This window comes from Platalea leucorodia, assembly GCF_965183815.1.
Source record: "Platalea leucorodia genome assembly, chromosome: 9".
In the NCBI taxonomy this organism is placed as follows: domain Eukaryota; kingdom Metazoa; phylum Chordata; class Aves; order Pelecaniformes; family Threskiornithidae; genus Platalea; species Platalea leucorodia.
The window spans coordinates 42,901,120-42,922,912 of record NC_138831.1 but is presented as its reverse complement, the minus strand read 5'-3'; the positions used below and the strand labels follow the sequence as shown (position 1 = coordinate 42,922,912).

Sequence of the window (21,793 nt, the reverse complement as noted above, 5' to 3'; positions counted from 1 at the left end):
TTTCTGTACAAAGCATTCATGGTAACAGCACTTGTTGTCTGGAGAGCATCATAGTCCAGGCAGGAACCATAGCTGTGCAACTTCTGGTATTGCCAAACCAGGTTTCCTGGACCTCGCTTATGACTTGTAAGACCTCGGAGAGTCTCTGCTCTTCCAGTCCTGGGCCATCCCTCAGGCAACAAACACCAGTGTTTGAGCTCCAGTCCTCTATGGAACAGAGCCAGACATCAATTCAAACCATGGCTGTTAGTGTATTTGGAAAGGCTGGTGGAACTGTATCCTCCCAGTGTTCACTACAGGCTACCAAAAGAAAGGGTCTTTTCCACCCTGAATTCAGCTGGTGATTGTATTTGTAAATGCATATTTAGATTTTAAATCTCATAGGCCACTTCTGTGCTTTTTCAGTGCATCCTCAATTCTCTGACAGTGCTCTTGATTCTTTAGGGACAATGCCCAAACCCATGAGGAGAGCCTAGCAGTTCTGCGCTCCAGCACAGAGTTCCTGCGCTATGCTGTCAGTGTAGCTCTGCAGAAGGTGCAGCAGCTGGAGGAGACAGGACAAACTGATGGACCAGACGGACAAAATCCTGAGAAGATGTTTCAGAACCTCTGCAAAATCACGCGGTGAGTCACTGTGACACATGAAGACATCAGCCCTAAAAAGCAGCAATGCATTTTGGGGATTTTTGATTCTCAGGTAGCGTTTCGAAAGAAGAATGCAGACTATAACTGTTTCAAACAGTTATTATTACTGGGTTGAGATCATTGCCTTTCTTTGCTCCTGAGAAATCAAGTGGAGGCACTACAGTTTCTGTGCCAGAGTAAGTGATACAGCTCTAATAATGGTACTTGGCCTGGAAGAACCAAACACCATCAAACTCTCATTTTCAGCCTCTTTCTGACTTTTGGCTCATCACTCATTGTCACAGAGGAGGTAGGATGGTTACAGGCTGGATTCTTGAGGCCTCTGGGATGCAATGAAGTTAAAATTCACTTCTAGCTACAGTATAAAAGAGATGTAAGAGGGACACAAGCTTTAGAAAACATTTGTTTAGGACTTTTGCAAGATGCTTGAAGACATTCATGCATCTAATCCTTTGGAAATCCAAGAATGTTAAGCATCTAAATGTCTTTTGGGATCTAGGTCATATCTGCATGGGGTCTTTTCAGATCCCAGTCAGCAAAGAGCACAAAATGCAAATTACCCCTGCCATGAATAATGCCCGTTTTGTGTCTTGCCCCAAATAATAGAGGCTATTTTTGTTGCAGTCATTAGGACTACATGTGAGCTACATGTTTTGCGTGATTGGACATTGAAATAGAATAAGATCATCTGTGCAGGCAACAGAACTAATGAGAAGAAAGGAGAGGGAACAAAAAAGGGAAGAAGTGGGCTTAGGGGAGCAGGAAAAAGATGTTTGCCTACAAATAGAACAGTCTCCTTTGGGCCAAACAATTTTGCTTTCTTCAAAGCTTTTCACTTTGCTTTGCCTGCCTTTACCTTCCTGATTTTATTTATATAGAGCCCTGTAGAGATATCTGACATTTCACAGATTCAAACTGCCAAGAGAAAAGATCTTTTTGTCACTGACAGATTTGACACCAGTGGTCAGTGATTGGGTAGTCTGAGACAGAAGGAAAGCCAGGTGGAAGAAATGAGTCTATAAAGATGGACTTGAAATGGGATTGGAAGGTCCCTTGGCACCTGGAAAGAATTAAATTATTTAGCTGTGCAGGAAGAATGCAGTAGCTGTTTTGCTGACATTGAAACAAGATCTTCTTAAAAATGGATCTCTTCTCTCTCCACTTTCCTATAGGAAAAAGACCTTCTGATTTAATTATATTAAAAATATGATCCTAAGAGCAGAATCTGTGATTAGCCCTGTTCTAGTTCTTGCACTGTGCAACCAGCTTTACTGGAGCATGTGATGTTAACTCGTCTCCCGTCCCCTAGGGTTCTGCTTTGGAGGTACACTTCAATTCCCACTGTCGTTGAGGAGTCAGGGAAGAAGAAGGGCAAAAGCATTTCACTCCTGTGCTTGGAAGGTTTGTTGCGGATCTTCAACACGGTGCAGCAGCTGTACACTGCCAGGATACCCCAGTTTCTACAAGCCCTGGGTAGGCACATGGTACAATTCTGCTCTGGTTTCCAGGCTTTGTGTTCCAGCCCATGTGTGGGCAGTTAGGGGCCCAGTGCCCTTTATCCATAAGTAGAGAGAGGGGTCTGGTCCTTGTCTCTCAGTAACAAGGTGGGCTTAGTAGCATTGATTTTCATGCCAGAGGCAAGTTCCAGATATATCTTTACCTGCTTTTATAGAGCTCTTAGTCTGTCAGCAGAGGATAGCTGAGGTCTGATATAGCATTCGTCTATTTGAAGTTTGCCTTCAACACGTTTTTGTGCTCACCATGGTTTTGCAGTCTGTATTCCTCTTCTAGCTGTGAGCAGTTGCAGTCTTTCCCACTTTTGGAAATAAATCCTGTATTCTGCTCTTGGCATTTAGCTTTTTTCTGCACCTCTCTGTCTCTGCCAGATATTACTGATGGTGACGCAGAAGAAACGGATATTAATGTCACGGAGAAAGCTGCCTTCCAGATCCGACAGTTTCAGGTAAGTACCACTGTGTGCTGCAAGTGTTCCAAAGCACTGGTAATTCTGGCAGAAAACACTGCTAGCTCTCTGTTACTTGACCACAGGATTGAGTATGTCATAGCCACTGTGACACTGATTCACTGGCAGTTCAGAAAAGTTACTGATCCCTAAGGAAAGCTTCTTCAGGGCGCTGTGCAGAGCTGGATTGGAGTGTACGTGTATTTACAGAGCTATAAGGTCCTTCAGTGCAGCATGAACTTACCTGAGTATCATAAAAATCACACTGAATCATATGTGGGCCTCTATGTAAGCACTCATAAAAAAAAACAGCACTTGCTCTTTAGAAGAGCCCTCTCTCTATATTCTTTGTGATTCTCCTTGTTGCTGATTCCTTTATCTGCTGCAGCTTCTGCTTATTTGCTTCTTAAAATGGCCCTGCAACAAGCATGCACCCTCTTTCCTTCCCATGATCAGAGGTCCCTGGTGAACCAGTTCAGCAGTGCTGAAGATGACTTCAACTCCAAGGAAACGCAGTCACTCATCACAGTTCTCTCCACTTTGTCCAAACTCCTGGATCCAGCCTCTCAGCAGGTACTTCACAACCTTCACCGGGTGGCAGGGGTGTGTGTAGTAGCCGTAGGTGTGGGAAGAAGATTATCAGGCTGGGTTGACATCTGAGGGCTTTGAGATGTGTGCGTGTTCTGCCTTCTCCTGCAGACCACACCATGTCAAAGTGACAGTTTTGTTACGTTATCAAGCACGCTCCTGTCAAACGCCTGCAAGGACAGTTAAGAACAAGTTATCTTCCCACCCCGCTTCTGCACATTCTGATCCTGCCTTTGGGCAGCTGGAGTCTGAATGACTTGTTCGCCTGAACAGGGACTCCTAACGGAGCCTAGAAGTGGTATGGCTTCCACATGGGAACAGAGCCAAAAAAGGCCAGCAGACTTATGACCAGTCCAAACTGGCTGAGTGCCTAATTCCTTCCGTGCAGGGGCATTTTCTAAAGTGGACTAGAGGTGTCCCATTTTTACAAGCTAGGGACTGCACTCGAAGTGTGCCAGAAGTCTGGAGTCATCATTTACCTTAAATTAAATGGAGCTGTTACTCTGTCCAAGAGAATGTATAGCCATTCCCTCATTCTGGATCTCAGCTTTTCACTTCTTAGTAGGTTATGTGTCTCTTGTGGAACTTCACACAGCATGGCTAGGTGCCTTTCTGCCAGAAGGGGACTCTGCTGGTCTCCCTTTGCTGTTTTTTTTGGGTTGGCTTTTTTTTTATTATTAGTTTTGTGCTTTGAATTCTGTTTCAAAGCCATAATATCTTTTCTCTCTTTATGCAGTTCCTTCAATTCCTGACTTGGACAGTCAAAATTTGCAAAGAAAATGCTCTCGGTAAGTAAGCTTTGGGGAGCATGTTTAGATGCGATGTGTCTCGTCTGATATTAGACCCTTAGATGCTCTGCTGTTGTCTGTCCTGTTTTTACCTCTTTGTTACAGATTATATTCAGGTCCCATTCTGTGGCAGATTGCCATGACATTGTGGTAATTAGGGAAGAAACTCCATCTCTAAATATTAGCATTGCCGAAGAAAGATAAGCCACTTACTTGACTTTTCTTCCTTGTTATTTAGCACATCTGTTGCTCAAATCTGGATTTATACTCTGGAAAGGTATTACTCTTGCCAGAGTTTGTATTGCACTTCCTCAGTGCTTCTGGTCATCATTTTTCTATGAGCTGATGGCTCCAGTGTGCCATACTGCTTCTTGCAGTATTATATGTGATGCCTAATGTTGTAAACTCCGCTTTTGTAACTGCGGTGTTTTGATAGGATTTTCACCTACTGTGTATCGTTTCTGGGAATGCAGACTGTTAAATCCATACTGAATCTGAGACTTTCCCTCACTGGATGTCTGATATGCCTAAAGAGCTAGGGGAGCTCTGCACCTGGTAATGTGTTGTTTTCTTTTCCCTTCCCCACAGAGGATATCGCTTGCTGCAAGGGTTTGCTGTCTCTGCTCTTCAGTCTCCATGTTCTGTACAAGAGCCCTGTCAGTCTGCTGCGTGAACTCGCACAAGACATCCACGCTTGCCTGGGAGACATAGATCAGGTATGATGCAGAAGCAGCCTAACTCTTCATCACTTAGTGCTGTCAGTGCAGAATTAGTTTGCACCAGAGATGCACTCATGTGACAGCAGCTAAAGTTTTACTCACTAGAATTTGTTTTCTGTCCTCCAACCAGGACGTAGAAGTGGAGAGTCGGTCCCATTTCGCCATAGTGAATGCCAAGACTGCAGCCCCTACTGTCTGTGTGAGTCCAAATAGCGTGTATGGAACAACCTGTAGTGTCCAGGGCTACTCTGCTACAAGTGGCTTGTAGATTCCTGGTGTCTCAAACTCCTCCAAAAACATGGTTTGTTATTGGTGTTTCTGTCTTAGCTGCTGGTTCTGGGTCAGGCGGATAAGGTCCTTGAAGAGGTGGATTGGCTTATCAAGAAACTCACCAGTCTGGGATCGGACACATCAGGTAATAAAAGTGGTCCACTTCTTACTGTTACACCTTTGCCAAAAACAGGTGAAGATAGAGAGCAAAAAGATACTTTGGGATTTTGAGGTAGCATCATCTGAGGGCAGGTTAAACTCTCCCTCGAGCTGGTTCCACATGAACAATGTAAGATAGAGAGTGTTGTCACAAAATCCCTCCAGTGATTGTTTTCCCTGTGCCACGCAGGTGCCTTGTGCACCAGACACAAAGGTGGTCTTTTGTGCCTCCCACCTGCATAATTGGATTCATTAGACACACATTCATCTCTTTATTCTAGAAGACTCCTCTCAGGCATCAAACCAAACCCAGGCTCTGGAGAAAGGTGTAATTCTGCAGCTGGGAACTCTGCTGACAGTTTATCATGAGCTGGTACAGACAGCACTCCCTGCAGGGAGCTGTGTGGACACGCTGCTGAGAAGCCTCAGCAAGACATACGCAATTCTCACCTCCCTCATCAAACATGTGAGTGCTGCTCTGCTGACAGTGGGCTGGCTAGGATCTGAAAACTTTTTCCCCATCTGCTACAGCAAGCTCACAGTGACCCCTGACAGCAGCTACCCTCAGGACTGGGCTGTTGATCTCTTGCAGGAGCTGAGTCCTTATTCTGTTGGCTTTCATGCCCTCAATTTCTTGACCTTTCTGAGCAGTGATAGTTGTACCAGTGGAGGTAAAGGAAAGCCTCTCTCCAGCTGAATTTGCCTGTGCGTGGCTTGGAGTGGCTTTTTCCAGCGTATCTTGTAGGTTCCTCTGTACGCAGCTGTGTGCCACAAGGAACGGCATCAGCAGTGTTCTCGCAGTGCTCGGCAATCCTGCCCTTGCCACTCATTCCCATCTAAGGCTTGAAGCATCAGAGCTGGGGGAACTGGGCCATGAAAACAGGCCTGGGGAGCTAGTTTGAGACAAGGTGATGAATACCCCTGAGCTCTCTCACAGGTCTGGAATGCAGACGTGGCGTTTGGGATATAGCAAGCCACTGGGGAGGGTAGTTCTTGCAAATCCTGCCCTCCCCACCGTGCCATTGGATGAGCTGCTTTGAGCCCTGCCTGGAAGTACAGGTTGCAGGATGGGAACAGCGTACCTAGAAGAAACTCTCTCTCGTTTTCCTTGCAGTATATCCAAGCTTGCCGCAGCACCTCAAATACGATTCCAGGAAGGCTGGAAAAGCTGGTGAGTGTGAGCGAATTGCTGGAGGAAATGGCTCATTGCCTTGAGTTAGGAGTAACACCGACCTCTTTGCTTCTTTGCAGGTGAAGCTCTCAGGTTCCCATTTGACCCCACAGTGTTACTCATTCATTACTTATGTACAGGTAAGGCCTAAATTAACTGCCAAAATCACAGTCAATCTCTCTGATGCTGAGTGGTGTATCAGCTGCAGTACATGGACACCTTTGGGGATTATTAATCTTCTTAATGACTTGAGTTTCTCATAGTTCAAGCTTTACTATGTCAAATAATAGTATAAGACATTTCAGCACCATTGGGACCGAGCACGCTGATTTCTGCTTGAGCAGGGAAGGAAGAGTGTTTGGGGAGCTGGTTTTCAGTTGTGGTTTTTTTTTTTTCCCTCTGTTCATGTGGGGTTTTTTGGATGAGATTAATACTGCTGTTAACCACAATGGCAAATAAAGGTCAACAACACTGCAGTCATCACAGTGTAAAGTAATGTGCGTGCCAAAGACTGCAGTGCCGAAGATGGGATTTAGCTGCTTGGAGAGGAATTGGGTGCTGGAGTGAGGACCACGGGAACTGTACAACAGACGTGGCATGTTGGGGAAGGTGTAGCGGTATGCAAAGCTATCACTCCTGGGGACTTCTCATGCATATGTATTTCTGAATGTATAAATTATGAAATTAATTTTTCTTTCCTTCTTTTTTTGAGATTACCCCAATTCCATCCCTCCTGTATCACTACCTTTCTGTCATCTAGCTGGTAGTGTGTTAGCTGGCCAGAGCAAAGACTGCTCTGGCCCTACTTGGCTGGCCTTTCTTCCCTGCTTACCCTATAATGCCACATCTTTTGCCATCCTCCTTCAGAATATCCACAATGAGAGCTTAAGCTTTGCAGAAGAGAAGAAAAAGAAGAAGAAAGAGGATGACGCTGCTGCAATCTCCACAGTCATGGTAAGGTTGACTCACTGTCTATTAGGACATGGGCTGTATTTGAACTTGGGATCACGCCTCAAGGCTTGTGTTACCTGGTGGCTTCTTATAGATCACCAATGACAAATTGTTATTTGGGCCTTTAAGTAAAAATCAAATTTAGTCTACCCTAACTCCAGAGAAAAGTCTAAAAAAACCCAAACAAACAAATAAAAAACAGCCATAAAACAACAACAAAAAAGCCACCTTCACAAAATGCAGTCTAAAAGCTCACAGACATGAAACAAAGGTTAAGTCTGGATAATCTGTCTTGTCTGATATTTTATCATTTGGGGTGAGCTATTAAATTACAGAAATAGGGTAATTTATTGGAACCAATACTGAATTCTGTTTAAGTGTTTCTTAATTTTGTCAGTACATTTAAAGATAAAGTAGTGGATTCCACTAAAGTAAGGCAGTTGAGAATGACTGGATGATTTGGTTGGGGGGAAGGTAGGTTCCTGGCCTTTTATGTCCTTTGTTTGTGCTCCAAACCACCGTTTCCTCTGTCTGGTCAGTTGTCCCAGAAACTCCTGTGATGTTAAGGGTTTAAAAGCCACAAGCATGATCTTCCTAGCTGTTCCCTGAGTGTATGGAAATGGGCTGAAATGCTCCGTGTCCTTTTAGCACTTTGTCACCACGGGGAACAAATATCAGTGGTGGTAAATAAACAGGGCAAAAATGTGGTGAAACAGCAATGTGCTCATTGCCTGGAAGGCTGTCCTGGTTTCGGCTGGGATAGAGTTAATTTTCTTCCTAGTAGCTGGCATAGTGCTGTGTTTTGGATTTAGTGTGAGAATAATGTTGATAACACACTGATGTTTTAGTTGTTGCCAAGTAGTGCTTACACCAGTCAAGGACTTTTCAGCTTCCCGTGCTCTGCCCGGTGCACAAGGAGCGGGCACAGCCAGGACGGCTGGCCCAGACTGGCCACGGGGCTGTGCCATACCGTATGGCATCATGCTCAGTATATAAACTGGGGGAGCTGGCTGTGGGGCAGCGATCGCTGCTCGGGGAAGGGCTGGGCATCAGTCAGTGGGTGGTGAGCAATTGCACTGTACATCACTTGTTTTGTATATTCTTTTATCATCATCATTATTATTATTATTTCCTCTTCCTCTGCTGTCCTATTAAACTGTCTTTATCTCAGCCCATGGGTTTTACTTTTTTTTTTTTTCCCCAATTCTCTCCCCCATCCCACTGCGGAGGGGAGGGTGAGCAAGCGGCTGTGTGGTGCTTAGTTCCCAACTGGGGTCAAACCACAACAAAGGCGTATGCTTGTGATGCCTTTGCAGAGCGGGAGCGGAGGAAGTTTTGCTCTGATGGCTGTCAGGCATATCAGGGCTGTGGACTGCAGGTGGAGTACTAAACAACACACGGGAGAGCCTCACTGCAGAACCGTCATGGGAGTCAATTTAAAACCCGTTAACAAACCTGGCAAGGCTTGCTGGGGCAGGACTGGTATGGAGCAAGGCTACTGGAGACACTTTTCTGAACTGGGAGTGTTGCGGTCTTCATGTCGTGCTACAGCATCATTGTTCGCTTCCAAATCTGAACGATCGCGCTCCTTTCTGCATTTCAGGCTAAGGTGCTTCGGGAGACCAAGCCAATCCCAAACCTGATTTTTGCAATAGAGCAATATGAGAAGTTCCTTATCCACCTCTCCAAGAAATCAAAGGTAATGTAAAGCAGAGCTCTTCTGTGACCTGCGCTGGAACACTGGGGTCAATGGCAGGGTGGAGGGCTATTGCTGGTCCGCCTCTGGAAGTCTCTATTAATGCTCAAATTAGGGAGGTGGAAGGACCTTGCACCTCTTTCAGCGTTTGCCCAAGCTCCTGGCCCAATGCTACTGACTTGCTGTCACACTGATACAGCAGCTGTCAACGGCAGCACTGCCTGTCACCTAACGTCCCATGGTTTCTGGTTGAGCAGAAACCTACACACCTAATGCCAGCTTCCCTCACCCTTCTCCCCCAGTCCGTTTCATAACCAGGAGAGAAATGTACCATGATGAGGTACTACATGAGAGTGCGAGTAACTGGTAATCGCTTGGCTTTTAGGAAAACACTGGATTGCATGGGGCAGATGCTTTTTCACCTACCTTTTGCTTCAGTCCTGCATTACTGTGATGGACTCAGTCCCAGTGCTGTGCAAAGGACGAGGCAGGGTAAAAAACTAAACTAAGATGCTAATGCATAATGTCCTCTCCCCCTGGTTTCACCTTGGTTGCTGCAGGTGAACTTGATGCAATATATGAAGCTAAGCACCTCCCGAGACTTCCGCATCAACGCGTCCATGCTAGACAGCGCGTTGCAGGATCATAACACAGAGAACGCTGAAAATGAGCCAGACAACGACCAGGTCAGAACTCATTCATCTGCTTTTGCCAACAGGCTTCCCCCTCTTTTGAGGCCAACTGTATTGTGAGCTGTGCAGGTATATGTGAAATTAGGACAGTTTGTCTTCTCTGGGTTAGCTCTCGCTTTAATACTAAGCTGATACGAAGGAGTGAGCAGTTAGTCTGGCTAACATCCCCTACACTCCAGCCCTCTGCCTTGAGTGAGTGACCTTTATGTCCTTGCACCAATTCTCTCTCTCCGGTCTTAGGGAAGTGAGGCTGCTCTTAAGGCCTTGTTTGCCTCAGCAAGCAGCGCGGTCTATCAGCGTTACCTCCCAGGACCTCCTGGCTGGCCAGGATCAGACCTTTGCAACAGGATGCAAAGTGGTTTTGCATCCAGATTAACTTTTGTAGATAAACAGCTGGCAGGGCAAACTCTGCAAGGCATCATTCTCCTCAGACCCAGCTCCTCTACTAGATAGTGCTGGTGAAGGTAGTGCAACCTGTGCTGGATAAAAAAAATAAACAACTTACTTTGCTGATTGTCCAGGTTTTTATTGGTGCTTCTGTCCATATTTTCCTGAGTGTTTCAACAAGCCAAAACCCAGCACAAACAGTCCCTGTCCTGTGCCATTGAGAACCTGCAGCCTAAGTTCCAGCATGAACTGGGGGGGTCCACAGGGAAAGGCTCAGTGCGGGAGAGGAGTCCCATATTCAGGTCACTTTGTTAGGGAGGAAAAAGAGCTAAATCCTGTTCTGCACATCTGGTTTCTTGCTTTAGGTAAACATTCTTTAGACTAAGCACACAAAAACAATCACACCCTGTACTGCTACTGTCTCCCTCCCCTCTCCAGAGCAGCACAGCAGAGCAGACAGATGAGAACCAGGAACCCAAAAAGAAGAGACAGCGAAAAAAATAAAGCTGGGGTTGCCGCTGCTGCCTCCTCCCACAGTGCCTGTTCTGTGGCAGACTCGCCTTGGTCTTGGAGAACTGCGTGTATGGCAACGATGGTGTGTTGTTTCTCTTGCCAAATACTTCTGACTTCTTCCTTCGTGCCCATGGGCGTGCAAGCAGCAACTCAAGCCACTGTCTCAGGGTTTACAGCTGGCTGCTGCCCTTGGAAGCACCTCTGCTATTTGAATGTGCTGCTATCAAAATCTTCTTCCCCAGGAACATCCCTTCTTCCAGCAAAAAGGAAACAGAGCGACCAGGATCAGTCCCTGCCAAAAGATCGCCTTCCGAAAGGACAGCCAGGCTCTGGCACACTCTCTGGACAGTTGTCAGTCAGGCACTCTAGCGTCATCATTTCTTCTCCAGCGAACCTTTGGTTATTTCAATTAGCTGATAGATATCCAGTGCTTCTCCTGGAAGAGAGTGGGACAATCAGTTCCCTGCAGTACGCTCGTGACTGTGTAACATAAGAGAGTGACGGTCATGATTTGCTTTAGTTCAGCACGTGTAGCACAAAAAGCCCTCAATTTATTCAAACTTCTGTTTCGTGTGGTGGTGTGAATGCAGGAACCAGCACCAGCAGGGAGCTGGAATCACGAGCTCTTCTGCCTCGGAGTTGAAGCTTGCTGCTGTGTGCAGCTCCTGAGCAGCAGAGAGGTGGCGGCTTCTGCTGGCGAGGCTGGTTTTGCTGTTATGTTTGTGCTGACCCTGATGCGATCCACTTGTTTAATTTGCCTTGTTCGTGGTAAGAACAGAAGTGCCCTTTTTGCCCACAGACCGCAAATCCTGTTCCTAAAAGCACCCTTTGCCTGTAAGACTCCTAATAAAGGCTACCTACGGGTGATGCGTCTGGCGTATTCAACAACCGAGAGAACAAATCTGAGGGCAGGTTCTTCTCCTTATCTGGGAAAATGCTGCTGCACATGGAGGAGGAGCTGTTTAAAGCAGCTCCAACCCAAGAGTTAAATGTTTGCTTGCAGCAGTAACAGGGTTACGCTGAGCGCAGCCAGGGATGACCGCAGGCCTTGGGATTGCTGGGGAAGAACACAGCAATGCCAAGGCTGTTCTCTGAACAGAGCTGTGCTGGGCTAAGGCGGAGTAGGGAAGGAGAGAAAGCACCAAAGGCTGAAAAGTTTGGGTCTGGAAGGCAAAATGTCCAAGGTTCCATCAATTCAATCCTGGGCTGCGTTAAATGTGCACAGGAGGGCTCCTCTCTGAGGGGCACAGAGCAAATGTGGGTGTGGGATAACAGAGCCAAGCCCAGCTCATCGCTATCAGAAATATTTGGAAGCAGCAGCACAAACGACTTGGGGATTGAGACAGGAGAGAGGGGCTGGCGCCGGGGTGACCGGTGCCCTGTGGGGCAGCCGATGGGGCTGAGGTGCCGCTGCTGTACCGAGGAGCCCTCGGGGAACGGCTGCTTGGGCCGAGTGCTCTGCCCAAGCTGGGGAGCCTTGTGCGGAGGGAGTTACAGGGGGGTCAGCTTGCACCGACGCCGCTCACCTTGAGGGATGCCGTATTTCTTCTCCATCCCGGTTGGATTTGATGGCGTCGCGCAGTTCATGGTCACCTCTTTCCTTAAGCACTGGTCAACGTCCACTGCGCTGAAGAAAGCCACTGACTGCGGCAGATCCTGGAGGCCCAGTTTGTAGGCAAACATGCACCTGGAAGAACAAACCGGGTCAGGCGCTGCTACGCATCCCCCTTAGCCTCGTCACAGCTGGCTTCCACCAGCGGCAGCATCACAAAACATTGGCCGGCCGCTGCCAACGGGTTACTTTGCACCCACGTCACTCAGCGGCTAGAAGTACAAGGTGCTTTTTAAGTACTGGGTAGCAGGAGGGTCAAGTATCGCTCAAGTGGACGTGGGAGGAACGGAGGAACGGTACATTGAGCCTCCTCGGGAGAAAGGAGGAACCCAGCCCTTCGCTGCTGGCTAATCCTCCCAGGCAGCGCAGATGCTGGATTTTCCCAGCAGGAAGCTCCGCGCTCGCAGGAGCCGGCACAAAGGCACAACCATCAGGGCGTCTCCCCCGCTGCGCCTGCCGCACCGGCACGGAGAGGCTGTTGGCTGTATCCCTACCTCAGCGCAGGAGAAAACAGCTCGGATTTGGCCGGCTCCTGCATCACTAAGTACCCCACAGCGCTAGGAAGGGGATTTGGCAAAGCTGGCTGTGCCGGAGCCGGACTGAAGAGAGCCCTTTGAGGTGTCCAGGAGTTTTCCAAGCTGAGCTTAACCTTGCATGGGGCAGGGGGGCAGCAGGAACGCCCCACGCTGCGGAAGGGGAGACAGCGCTGCTGCTCGCAGCAGAGACAAGAAGCCCTGCCCCTTGCTGTCCTCTGAAGGCAGCGGGGGACGAGGGACGGGGACGAGGGACGGGGACAGCTTCACGCTCCCGGCTGCTCAATCAAGCCCAAGGGCTGCTGCCACACGACAGCCACAGACCTGAAGGGAGCAGGAGGCAATGCGCTCGCATCCCAGCAGAGCAGAACAATTGGCCCCGTCTCTGCAGGAGCCAAAGCTGACGATATCCCCCTCCCGCCAGCAGATTATCCCTGGAAATTGAAGCCCAGCTCCGTTCATAGCCACCTGAGCCACGCGTGAAGAAGTACAACCCCCCAGCGCTGCCCTTGAGCAGAGGAAAACTGCTCTGCGCCAGCCTGCTGCGGGCAAAGCTAACCCCTTTGCGATGACCCCAGCCCCTTGGGCTTGCCCCATCCCACCCCAGAGACGCTGAAGCTCGTTCGCAGGAGGCACCACAGCCATCACATCTCACCGCGTGAGGAGGTTGGTGATCTGCAGGGCCAGGGCTGCCCGGTAGCGATCCTGCTCCTGGACCAGGTAGCGCACCTCGTCATGGATGCTGATGCAGAAGCGCCCGTTGATGTCGAACTCCTCAAAGAGCCACTTCATGGCAACCAGCATGAGGTGCAGGTAGTCGACGGCAGAGCTCTGCACCACCCAGTTCACTCTGCTGGTCAGAAACTGGTGGAAGGAAACACAGACGGATGCTAGGGGAGCACTGGGGTCCCGGGCCTGGTCCCGATACAGGACAGCTCCTGGGAGAAGCCCGTGCAATTCAGGGTTGTTGGGTTTTCTTGACAGCATGCAGATAAGGAACAGGGGCAAAGGGTTTCTTCATGGCTCCAGCTGGGTCTCCACCATCTAAGAAGGGCTGAACTTGGGGTTGCCATTTCAGAGAACACAAGCAAAGCCGAGAGCCCAGCAGCACAGAGCCCCGTCCTTACCTCCCCCTTGGCCACGGCGGGCTCCAGGGCCCTGCTGATGTGACAGCCCAGCACCGGGGTCTGCGGGGACGGGGATAAGGCGATGCTCTCCAGCTTGTTGAACATTTCGGACTCAGTGCCTCCAGCCCACACTCGGTTCTCCACCACATCCCACTTCTTCTTTCTCCGGGACCTGGCAGGGCAGAGGGCAGGTTTGCTGGAAGCATGGGACAAGGCTGCGAGTCCCGTTTGAGAGCCTCAAATGGTTTGGGGCAGGTGGACGAGCCCCTGCAGCCTCCTACTGCTAACTGCTCACTGGGAGAGACTGGGAGCCCCCAGATCAAATGGACTCAGCCCTGGGGGAGCAGGGAGGGAGGATCAGGACCATCCAGCCCCATCTCTCTTACCTGCCCACAGGGCTGCGGCTCCTTCCACCTCACACCCCGATGCCACCAGAGCCATGCAGGGTCGGAGCATCTCACCTTTTCATGGCTTCTCTCTGGAGCCGCTGGACGTCCTGGGCTGACACCGATCCGTCCTCTGCCCTGTCCACAGCCAGGTCCAGCTCCCTCACCAGCCACTCGCCCTCCTCAGTGAGATGAAACCTGGAGGGGAGAGTGATCCACGCCCGGGTCCCGTGGGACACAGCCGCCATCCCCATCCCTGCTCACCCCCTGCCTCCCCAGGCAGCACCCACCTGCGGACGCCCTTGGTGACGGCGTACATCTGCTGAGCCTTCTCGCGCGCCTGCTGCTGCGTCAGCCGATGGTTGAACTGCATCAGCAGCCGCTCGGCGAAGGGCTGCCCGGCCCCGTAGATGCGCCCGTAGTTGAAGACTTTGGCGTGCTCCCGGCTGATGCCCACCGTGGCGGCTGTCTTGCTGTGCAGGTCTGTCGCGTTGCTCTTCTTCCCCTGCAGAGTCATCCAGCCAAAGGCCGTGCAGCCTGCCGGGTGGGGAGCAGGGGTTGGACACCAAACGGGACCGGGCTCAGGGGGTCACCCCGCTACCCAGCAAATCCAGCCCCCGCGGCGCAGCCCCGGCTCACCGTGCATGCCGGCGAAGTGCGCCTCGCCGAGGACAGCGGCTATCCAGAGCTCCTGGGAATCCACGTCCGCGCCCACCAGGGAGTAGCCGGGCGGCACCTGGACCATGGCTTTCAGCTCGCTGCCCACTCGGTCGGCCTGTGGGACACGATGGCCAGCTCAGTGCAAGCCCTGCACCTCCTGCAACCTCAGCAGCACAGGAGCAGCCTTCCTCCCGCAGCTGCAGCACGCCGCTCCCCATACCCCTAAATTTTGCTCTGAAAGTCAAAACCAGGTTTAACACACATGTGGGGCATTGTTCATTTGGTTACTCCCCCCAGGCTCTTCCAGCATGGAAGAAGAGGAGCTTGGGGAAGGAAAGAAACGAGTGATTCAACGTTTTCTTCTCCTTTCACCAAATTTTGAAGCTCAGGAGCCTCTGATGACTCCTTCCCTTCTCCCAGAGTCAAAGCACATCAGCAAGGGAAGGGCCCCAGCACCAGCCCTGCCACCCCAAACCCCAGCATCCAGCCCCAACTCCTGTTTCCAACCCAGGCTGCTCCCACCAGTCCAAAACACGCAGAGGGTGCCCCAAAACACCCCCGTGAGGACCCGAGCGCAGCCATACCCGGGCATTGCTGGCCGTCAGCCACGTGGGCTCCACTGCCCGGCGGGTGATGGTGCCCGCGGTCACCACCTGCGGCAGGATGGCTCCGTAATCATCCTCCTCGTTATAGTCGGGGTGCCTGGGACAAAGGTGAGGGTGAGCATCATCCTGCGAGAGCCCTCCCAGAGAGGCTCATGGGATCGTGGTCCCACCTGGGGCCATTCCTCCCGTACCTGGTGACCACGCGAGGCAGCTCCCCTTTCTTCAGCCACACCACCATCTGGGAACTGGGGGGACACGCGGCAGGGGAAATGCTGAGCCCCCCGCATCCACACGACCTCCCCCGGCTGCGACACAGCCCCCGCCCCTCCGCAGAGATGTCGCGATTCAGCTGAAGGCAGCTGCTCACCTGATCCGCTTGTGAGCGTTCCTCCAAAACGAGATCATTTTGTTAATCTCGAGGGCTCTGGTCCCATGGGTGCGGCCCACGGCGGCCCGCAGGGTGCCATCCTCCATCCGGGGCAGGAAATCCTTGGCAAAAGGGCTTCCCACGTTGTTATCGTTCCCGTCCTTTAGCAGCAAAAGAGGTGCCAGGGCTCAGCGTGCCACTGCTCGATATCAGTAAAGCTCTGCCCACCCTCCTGCCCCAGCCAGAGAGGTGCATTCCCACCCCCATCCCATGGGACAAGATCACGGGGGTCCCAGGATTGGTGCAGCACAGGGGTGATGGGGAAGGAGACACAGGACCAGGGGAGCTGGGACACGGGGTGGCCAGGCAGGGTGACACAGCCCCGGGAAAGAGCCCCAGGAGCACCCAACTTGCCTTGTGAGGCAGCTTGAAGAACCAGCACCCGGGGATGTTGACATCATTGTAGGGACCATTGCCGTGGTGGTACGCGGGCTGGCTCCTCGCCTCCGCCGGGTCACACAGCTCATCCATCTCCTCCTGTGACCAGCGATGTGAGGTGATGCTGGGAACACTCCTGGGCATGGCAGGAGGGGGAAATAGAGGAAAGAGGGACCAATCCGCCACCCCAACCTGCGGGAAACCCCCTTTACCTGCATCAGACTCTCGTCTGCTCTGCCCATTTTCTCCTCCACGTCCCCCTCCAGCTGGCTCAGCTCCTCCACCTGCGGCACAGAGGGACCACGGAAGGAGCCAGGTCAAACAGCACTTCTCCAGTGTTTTAGCACTTATTAGAGGAAAATTCTTACTTCCAGCCCCTAGAGCTGCACACGGGGCTGGTTTCACATGCACACAGGAGTAAGTCCAGCCCCACATCTCCCTCCCACCGAGGGCACCTCCATCCCTTCCTTCACCTTCTGCCACATCGTGCTGCCATCCATCACCAGCAGCTCGTCCTCCACAGCGGCCTCCGGCCCCGGCGGCTGCTCCTTACCTTTCTCCAGGCAGTGCTGCCTGTACAGGTACTCGATCACCCTGGCAGGGCAGAGAGCAGGGTTCACGCATGCATGATGGGGACCGAGGCTCCAGGGCAGCCCCTGGGCAGGGTCCCGGGGAGCTCCCGAATCCCTCCTTCGGGCAGCCCCCAGCTCGGCACCCCGCTGCGTCCCCCTCACCTGTGCGGGCAGGGAGGGCCCTCCGCCTCCAAGGGGGCTGCTGGCAAATTGTCCTGCCGCCCCGGCACCAGGTAGCCCCAGCCGTGCTTCTCCGAGTAATGGAGGGGGAAGCCGTCCCAGGCCAGGCGCATCAGCTTCGGGGTCACCCTCATCTGCAGGCTGATGAGGCTGGGTCCTGGCACCCACCCCGCCTCCTCCAGGCGTGGGCACAGCTTGCGGTACCAGCTGGGGAGCAGCGGGGACGGGTCAGAGAGTGCAGGGCAACCCGTGGGGACACCCAGGGTCCCCAGCTCACCCCGGGTGGCCTGGCAGGTGCTGGAGTCTCTTGGGTTGCAGTGCAACCGTCTCCTTCAGATGCTCCAGGCGGACTCGGCTCGCGGGGGCCTTCAGCTCCTCGTCCTCACTGGGGGGGCCGGGGTCTGGTGGGGCAAGGAGGACTGGCTGGCCAAGAGCCCTCTGTGCCACCATACGAGGACCTCGAACCTCGAGCCAGCCTCCCACCAGGTGCCCCAGCACAGGGACGCAGGCCAGCAATGTTTCACCCTGCCGGCGCCAACGAACCGCGTCCCTTCGTCCAGGCACCCATGGGAAGGCGTCCCTCGAGCACCCCTCGTCCCCAGGGACCACCCGCACTCACCTTCCTGCCACTCCCGCGCGGAGCCGTCGGAGCCCACCACCTCCGCAGGGGCTCTGCTGTTCCCGTTCTGATCCTTCTTCTTCTTCCCCGGATTCTTCTTCTGTTTAAACTCCTGCGTGTCCCACTCGAGATCCCAGAGCCAGGGGTCATCCTTGTACCTGCCGACACACCACTGTCACACCGCAGCCTTGCTCCCATCCCCAGCTCCTGCCCGCAGCCCCCCACAGACCACCCGGTATCTGGCCGTGGTTTAACCCCAGCTGGCAACTAAGCACCACCCAAGCGCTCGCTCACTCCCCCCACCCCAGTGGGATGGGGGAGAGAATTGCAAGGGTGAAACTCAGAAAACTTGTGGGTTGAGATAAGAACAGTTTAATAATTGAAGTAAAATGAAATAGAATAGTAGTAGTAGTAGTAGCAGTAATAAAAATAAAAATAATACAATAATAATATACAAAGTAAGTGGTACACGACACAATTGCTCACCACCCGCCAATCGATGCCCAGCCTGTCCCCGAGCAGTGATCGCTGCCCCCCAGCCAGCTCCCCCCAGTTTATATACTGAGCATGATGCCATACGGTATGGCATAGCCCTGTGGCCAGTCTGGGCCAGCCGTCCTGGCTGTGCCCCCTCCCAGCTCCTTGTGCACCGGGCAGAGCACGGGAAGCTGAAAAGTCCTTGACTGGTGCAAGCGCTGCTTAGCAACAACTAAAACATCAATGTGTTATCAACATTATTCTCACACTAAATCCAAAACACAGCACCATAGCAGCTACTATGAAGGAAAAATCAACTCTATCCCAGCTGAAACCAGGACAGTCCTGCAGGACCCTGCACCCCCAGCCCACAGGTACCTGTCCTCGTGCAGCAGCTGGCAGGCATCGTTGGCCAGGTTCATCAGGGACTTCTTCATCTCCTTCTGCAGCTCCTCATAGATGCCCTGAGCATCATCCAGGTACCTCTTCCAGTTCCCGTTGACCGGCAGGTAGGACACCCCCATCTCCAGCATCCCTGCAAACGTCACGGGGTGGGGGCACCTAGAGCCCGAAGCAGCAAGGAATTAGATGTCTGCTGGAGGGGATTTGCCCTGGAAGCACCAGACTATGCCAGACACGAACATGCCTTGAGTATCGTGTCTTCACCTAGAGTTTCCCAGGCTCGCACAGCACTCGATGCTCCTTCTCTCAACCTATAAGGACTCCTATATCTTCTGCCTACCCTGCACATAAATCACTGCTCTAAAAGCAATCCTGTGCACTAACCCCAAAACTGTATCACTCCGATCTGCCTCATTAAGTCTGCTTGCCTCCACCAGCCACACTGTGCTGCCGTTTATTCCTTCTTGCGTACAGAGGAGCGGTCTGAGGTCCCTCCTGAAATGGGGTTCAGGTCCCCCCAACCTCCTGCTGCCACCCCAAGGAGAAGAGAAGCCACCTCCCCAGAGGGACTGCAATCCTCCCCACCACCAGCCAAGATCACAGGCCCTCGGCCACCGCTGGCCAGAGCTCGGCGGCTCTCACCTCTCCATGAGGAGCGGCAGCTGCTCCTGAAACACCTCGTGGGTGGCCTGGACGTCGCGGGCACAGTACGACATCAGGTCCTGGGGGCAGAGCCAGGTGAGAGCAGGCAAAGCAGCCACCCCTCTGCCAGCACGGGGCAAGGCACTGGGGCTGCAGGAGGATGGGGGACATCGCAGCCCCACGCACACCCAAAGCCCTCCCAAGAAAGCGCAGCAAAATGGAAACTACCCCAGCAGCTGCTCCCACCCCGCTCCCATCTTCAGCTCCCGCTGCCCGTCGGGATGTTGGGATCGCCGCCCGCACCTGGAAGTGATTCCTGATGTCAGCCATGGTCCCCTTCACAAAGAGCTCCCGCGCCTCCTTCTCCAGCGGCTCCCCCCCGACGTACAGCGCATGCACGTCCGCCAGGTTGTTGATGCTGCTGACGTGCACCCAGTCCCACGAAGTCACCTGCGAACAACGGCGGGGTCAGACGGTGCAGGGCAAGGACCGGCCACGGCCAGGATCAGGAGGGGTGAAGGATGTCGCTGCTCCGTTTTGAACCAAGGCCACCTCTTCTGCAAGGCACTGGGAGAGCTTCACCCAGCCGAGCTGCTCCAACAGCTCCTGCTCTGCCAGTGCAGGAGCAGATTGTCCCGCTATGGGAGCAAACAGTCCCATTACAGAATCAAACGGTCCCCCGCCACCCACGCCACTGCCAGCGGCTCAGCGCCCTTACTCACCGCTGGCCCCTCCGTTTTGCTGCGCGTTTTCTTTATGTGCTGCTTGACCTGCTGCAGTCCCTTCCTCTTGCCGTGCTTGGCGGCCATCCAGAGGCTGCGCTGGAAGCCCGTCAGCCCCGAGATGGCCATGTGCATGCTCATGGTGTCCAGGAAACGCACCCGGGAGCCCTGGGACACACCGGGAAAGAGGTGGTTTGGGATGTGCTAGAGGAGAAATGTGCTGCCAAGTGTCCTGTAGCTGCCAGCAAGCATCGCTCTGCGTTACAGAGCTGCAAGGCCTCTGCTCGGGCTGCTTTTGTCAAGGCAAAGCTTTGCTTCCCAGCACCCCTCTTCCGAGAGCCGAGAACAACCCCAGCACAGGCTGCCGGCTGCTCAAAGGCTCCTGCCACCTCCCCAGCTGCAACCCTGCTGCCTCCAGCAACCTTATAGGGTGCAAGAATGTCTCCCTCTAAAGGGATCCAACCTCGACCCGTTCTGCAGGACAAAGCAAGCACAACCCTGGGGTATCTGTGCAGAATGGCATCTGCCAAAATAACCCTGAAAAGCCAGTGCCAACGACTGCCCGGGTAACAAACTGCAGCTGCCAGCATGAAGTGACGGCACTGCGGATTACCTGGATGAGGTACTGCTCCTTGATGAATGCCCGGTCGAAGGCCACGTTGTGCCCCACCACCACTCTCTCTGGCCAGTCCTGCTTGCCAGCACAGCCGGCGCCCGCCGGGCTCTCCAGGGGAATGAGGTCGGCCAGGGTGAGGTGGCTGGACCAGGAGTACCGCTGCTCCAGCAGCCGCTTACTGCACCACGAGTACCTGTGGGTGACACACAGCACCCCATAAAAGCCGTAAAAAATAAAGTAGGGGCTCCCAGGACCGAAAGGACCTGCTGTGCTGTGGGGTGCTGAGCAGGATCCCACCCGTGGGAGGGAGGTGACTGACCCTGGGGAGCATCCCACATCCCAGAGCTGTGCTCCACGGTTTCGCTGTGTTTTCCCTGCAAGCCGGCGGTGGTTTGCAGGAAGAGGCTCCACTCGGGAGCATCCCCATCCTTCCCAAAGCTGTAGCCCCGCCACCGCCACCCCAAGCATCACCACCGGCACCGCATCTCACCAGGCGTGCGGTGAGACCGCCACGGCCAGCGTTGGGCAGTGGCCGTCAGCCACGCACACCTCCACGTCCAACACCACCGCCCGCTCCTCGGGGAAGTCAACGGCTTCCACTTGCCCCTCAGGGCCGTAGCGGGTCCAGCCGAGCTGCCATGCCCACTGCGCGGGCACGGGGGGCAGCTCGCACCGCAGCAGCTCGTTGGCCGCCTCCAGGTAGGGCAAGCTCTGCTTCTGGGCCAGGAGGCGAAAATGCTCGTCGATGTTGTCCCCGTACATGCGGGGCAGCTGCAGGTCCACGTCGGGCAGCGTGGAGGTCTCCTTGCCCCACAGGTCGTGGCGTTGCAGGTGCTGCACGCTCCTCTGGATCTCCGTCGCCGAGTAGCGTACCTGGGCCCCCCGGAAGATCTGCTCGTGGAGGGTCCTGGACAGCATCTGGATGTTGAGGGGGTTCATGCGCCGCTGGCCCTCGGCGGGCTCCTGGCCCGGGTCCTCCGGCAGCGGGTGGCTGGTGGAGGAGCTGGAGGTGCATCGCCGGGGCTCGGCACCCCGGCCTGCAGCGCAGCAGCCCCTCACCGTCCTCCTCCAGAGCAAAGGCCTCATCTCCCCCCGCTCTGGGGATGCACCTCCAGCACGGGCGGCTCCCCACGGGCGGCCGGAGCTGCGGGGAGAGGGCGACGGCGAAGGGGGGAGCTCGGCACCGCCCGCTCAGCCCTGACCGCCGCCACGGGCTCGCACAGCCGGGGCTGCCCAGGGCACCGCACGGCCGGGGAAGCCCCTCTGCGGCCGTGCACCCCCGCGGCCGTGCAC

At 53.6% G+C, this 21,793-nt stretch overlaps 2 protein-coding genes across 4 annotated transcripts in view; one reads left to right on the top strand and one right to left on the bottom strand.

Annotated features, from left to right (window-relative positions):
* FANCI (FA complementation group I) overlaps positions 1 to 10,604 on the top strand; it is a gene marked incomplete at its 5' end in the record, with an annotated part of 24,938 nt that extends 14,334 nt beyond the window's left edge. The window contains 15 exons of the mRNA XM_082321977.1: positions 445 to 624; positions 1,955 to 2,118; positions 2,532 to 2,608; positions 3,065 to 3,181; positions 3,933 to 3,984; positions 4,573 to 4,700; positions 4,834 to 4,902; positions 5,031 to 5,118; positions 5,414 to 5,598; positions 6,247 to 6,303; positions 6,384 to 6,443; positions 7,171 to 7,257; positions 8,858 to 8,953; positions 9,511 to 9,636; positions 10,468 to 10,604. Of these exons, the coding sequence (XP_082178103.1) occupies positions 445 to 624; positions 1,955 to 2,118; positions 2,532 to 2,608; positions 3,065 to 3,181; positions 3,933 to 3,984; positions 4,573 to 4,700; positions 4,834 to 4,902; positions 5,031 to 5,118; positions 5,414 to 5,598; positions 6,247 to 6,303; positions 6,384 to 6,443; positions 7,171 to 7,257; positions 8,858 to 8,953; positions 9,511 to 9,636; positions 10,468 to 10,533 (1,552 nt within the window). The 3' untranslated portion in view covers positions 10,534 to 10,604. The remainder of the gene's footprint in view (positions 1 to 444; positions 625 to 1,954; positions 2,119 to 2,531; positions 2,609 to 3,064; positions 3,182 to 3,932; positions 3,985 to 4,572; positions 4,701 to 4,833; positions 4,903 to 5,030; positions 5,119 to 5,413; positions 5,599 to 6,246; positions 6,304 to 6,383; positions 6,444 to 7,170; positions 7,258 to 8,857; positions 8,954 to 9,510; positions 9,637 to 10,467) is intronic.
* Positions 10,181 to 21,793, bottom strand: POLG (DNA polymerase gamma, catalytic subunit). Of its 3 annotated transcripts, XM_082321979.1 has the most exons (22): positions 20,991 to 21,793; positions 20,498 to 20,693; positions 19,885 to 20,052; positions 19,466 to 19,612; positions 19,163 to 19,242; positions 18,497 to 18,679; positions 17,642 to 17,799; positions 17,300 to 17,423; positions 17,005 to 17,229; positions 16,744 to 16,864; positions 16,483 to 16,554; positions 16,247 to 16,369; positions 15,833 to 15,993; positions 15,657 to 15,710; positions 15,445 to 15,562; positions 14,840 to 14,975; positions 14,491 to 14,737; positions 14,276 to 14,398; positions 13,815 to 13,986; positions 13,343 to 13,551; positions 12,069 to 12,229; positions 10,181 to 10,978 (listed from the first exon to the last, which is right to left on the bottom strand). In XM_082321979.1, exons 1-22 carry the CDS (start codon positions 21,584 to 21,586, stop codon positions 10,917 to 10,919), a joined length of 3,636 nt encoding a protein of 1,211 aa, XP_082178105.1. In that variant the 5' UTR covers positions 21,587 to 21,793; the 3' UTR covers positions 10,181 to 10,916. The 3 variants fall into 3 exon arrangements, with proteins under 3 accessions (XP_082178105.1, XP_082178106.1, XP_082178107.1); XM_082321980.1 differs by lacking the exon at positions 15,657 to 15,710; XM_082321981.1 differs by lacking the exons at positions 10,181 to 10,978; positions 12,069 to 12,229 and having other exon boundaries at positions 13,361 to 13,537.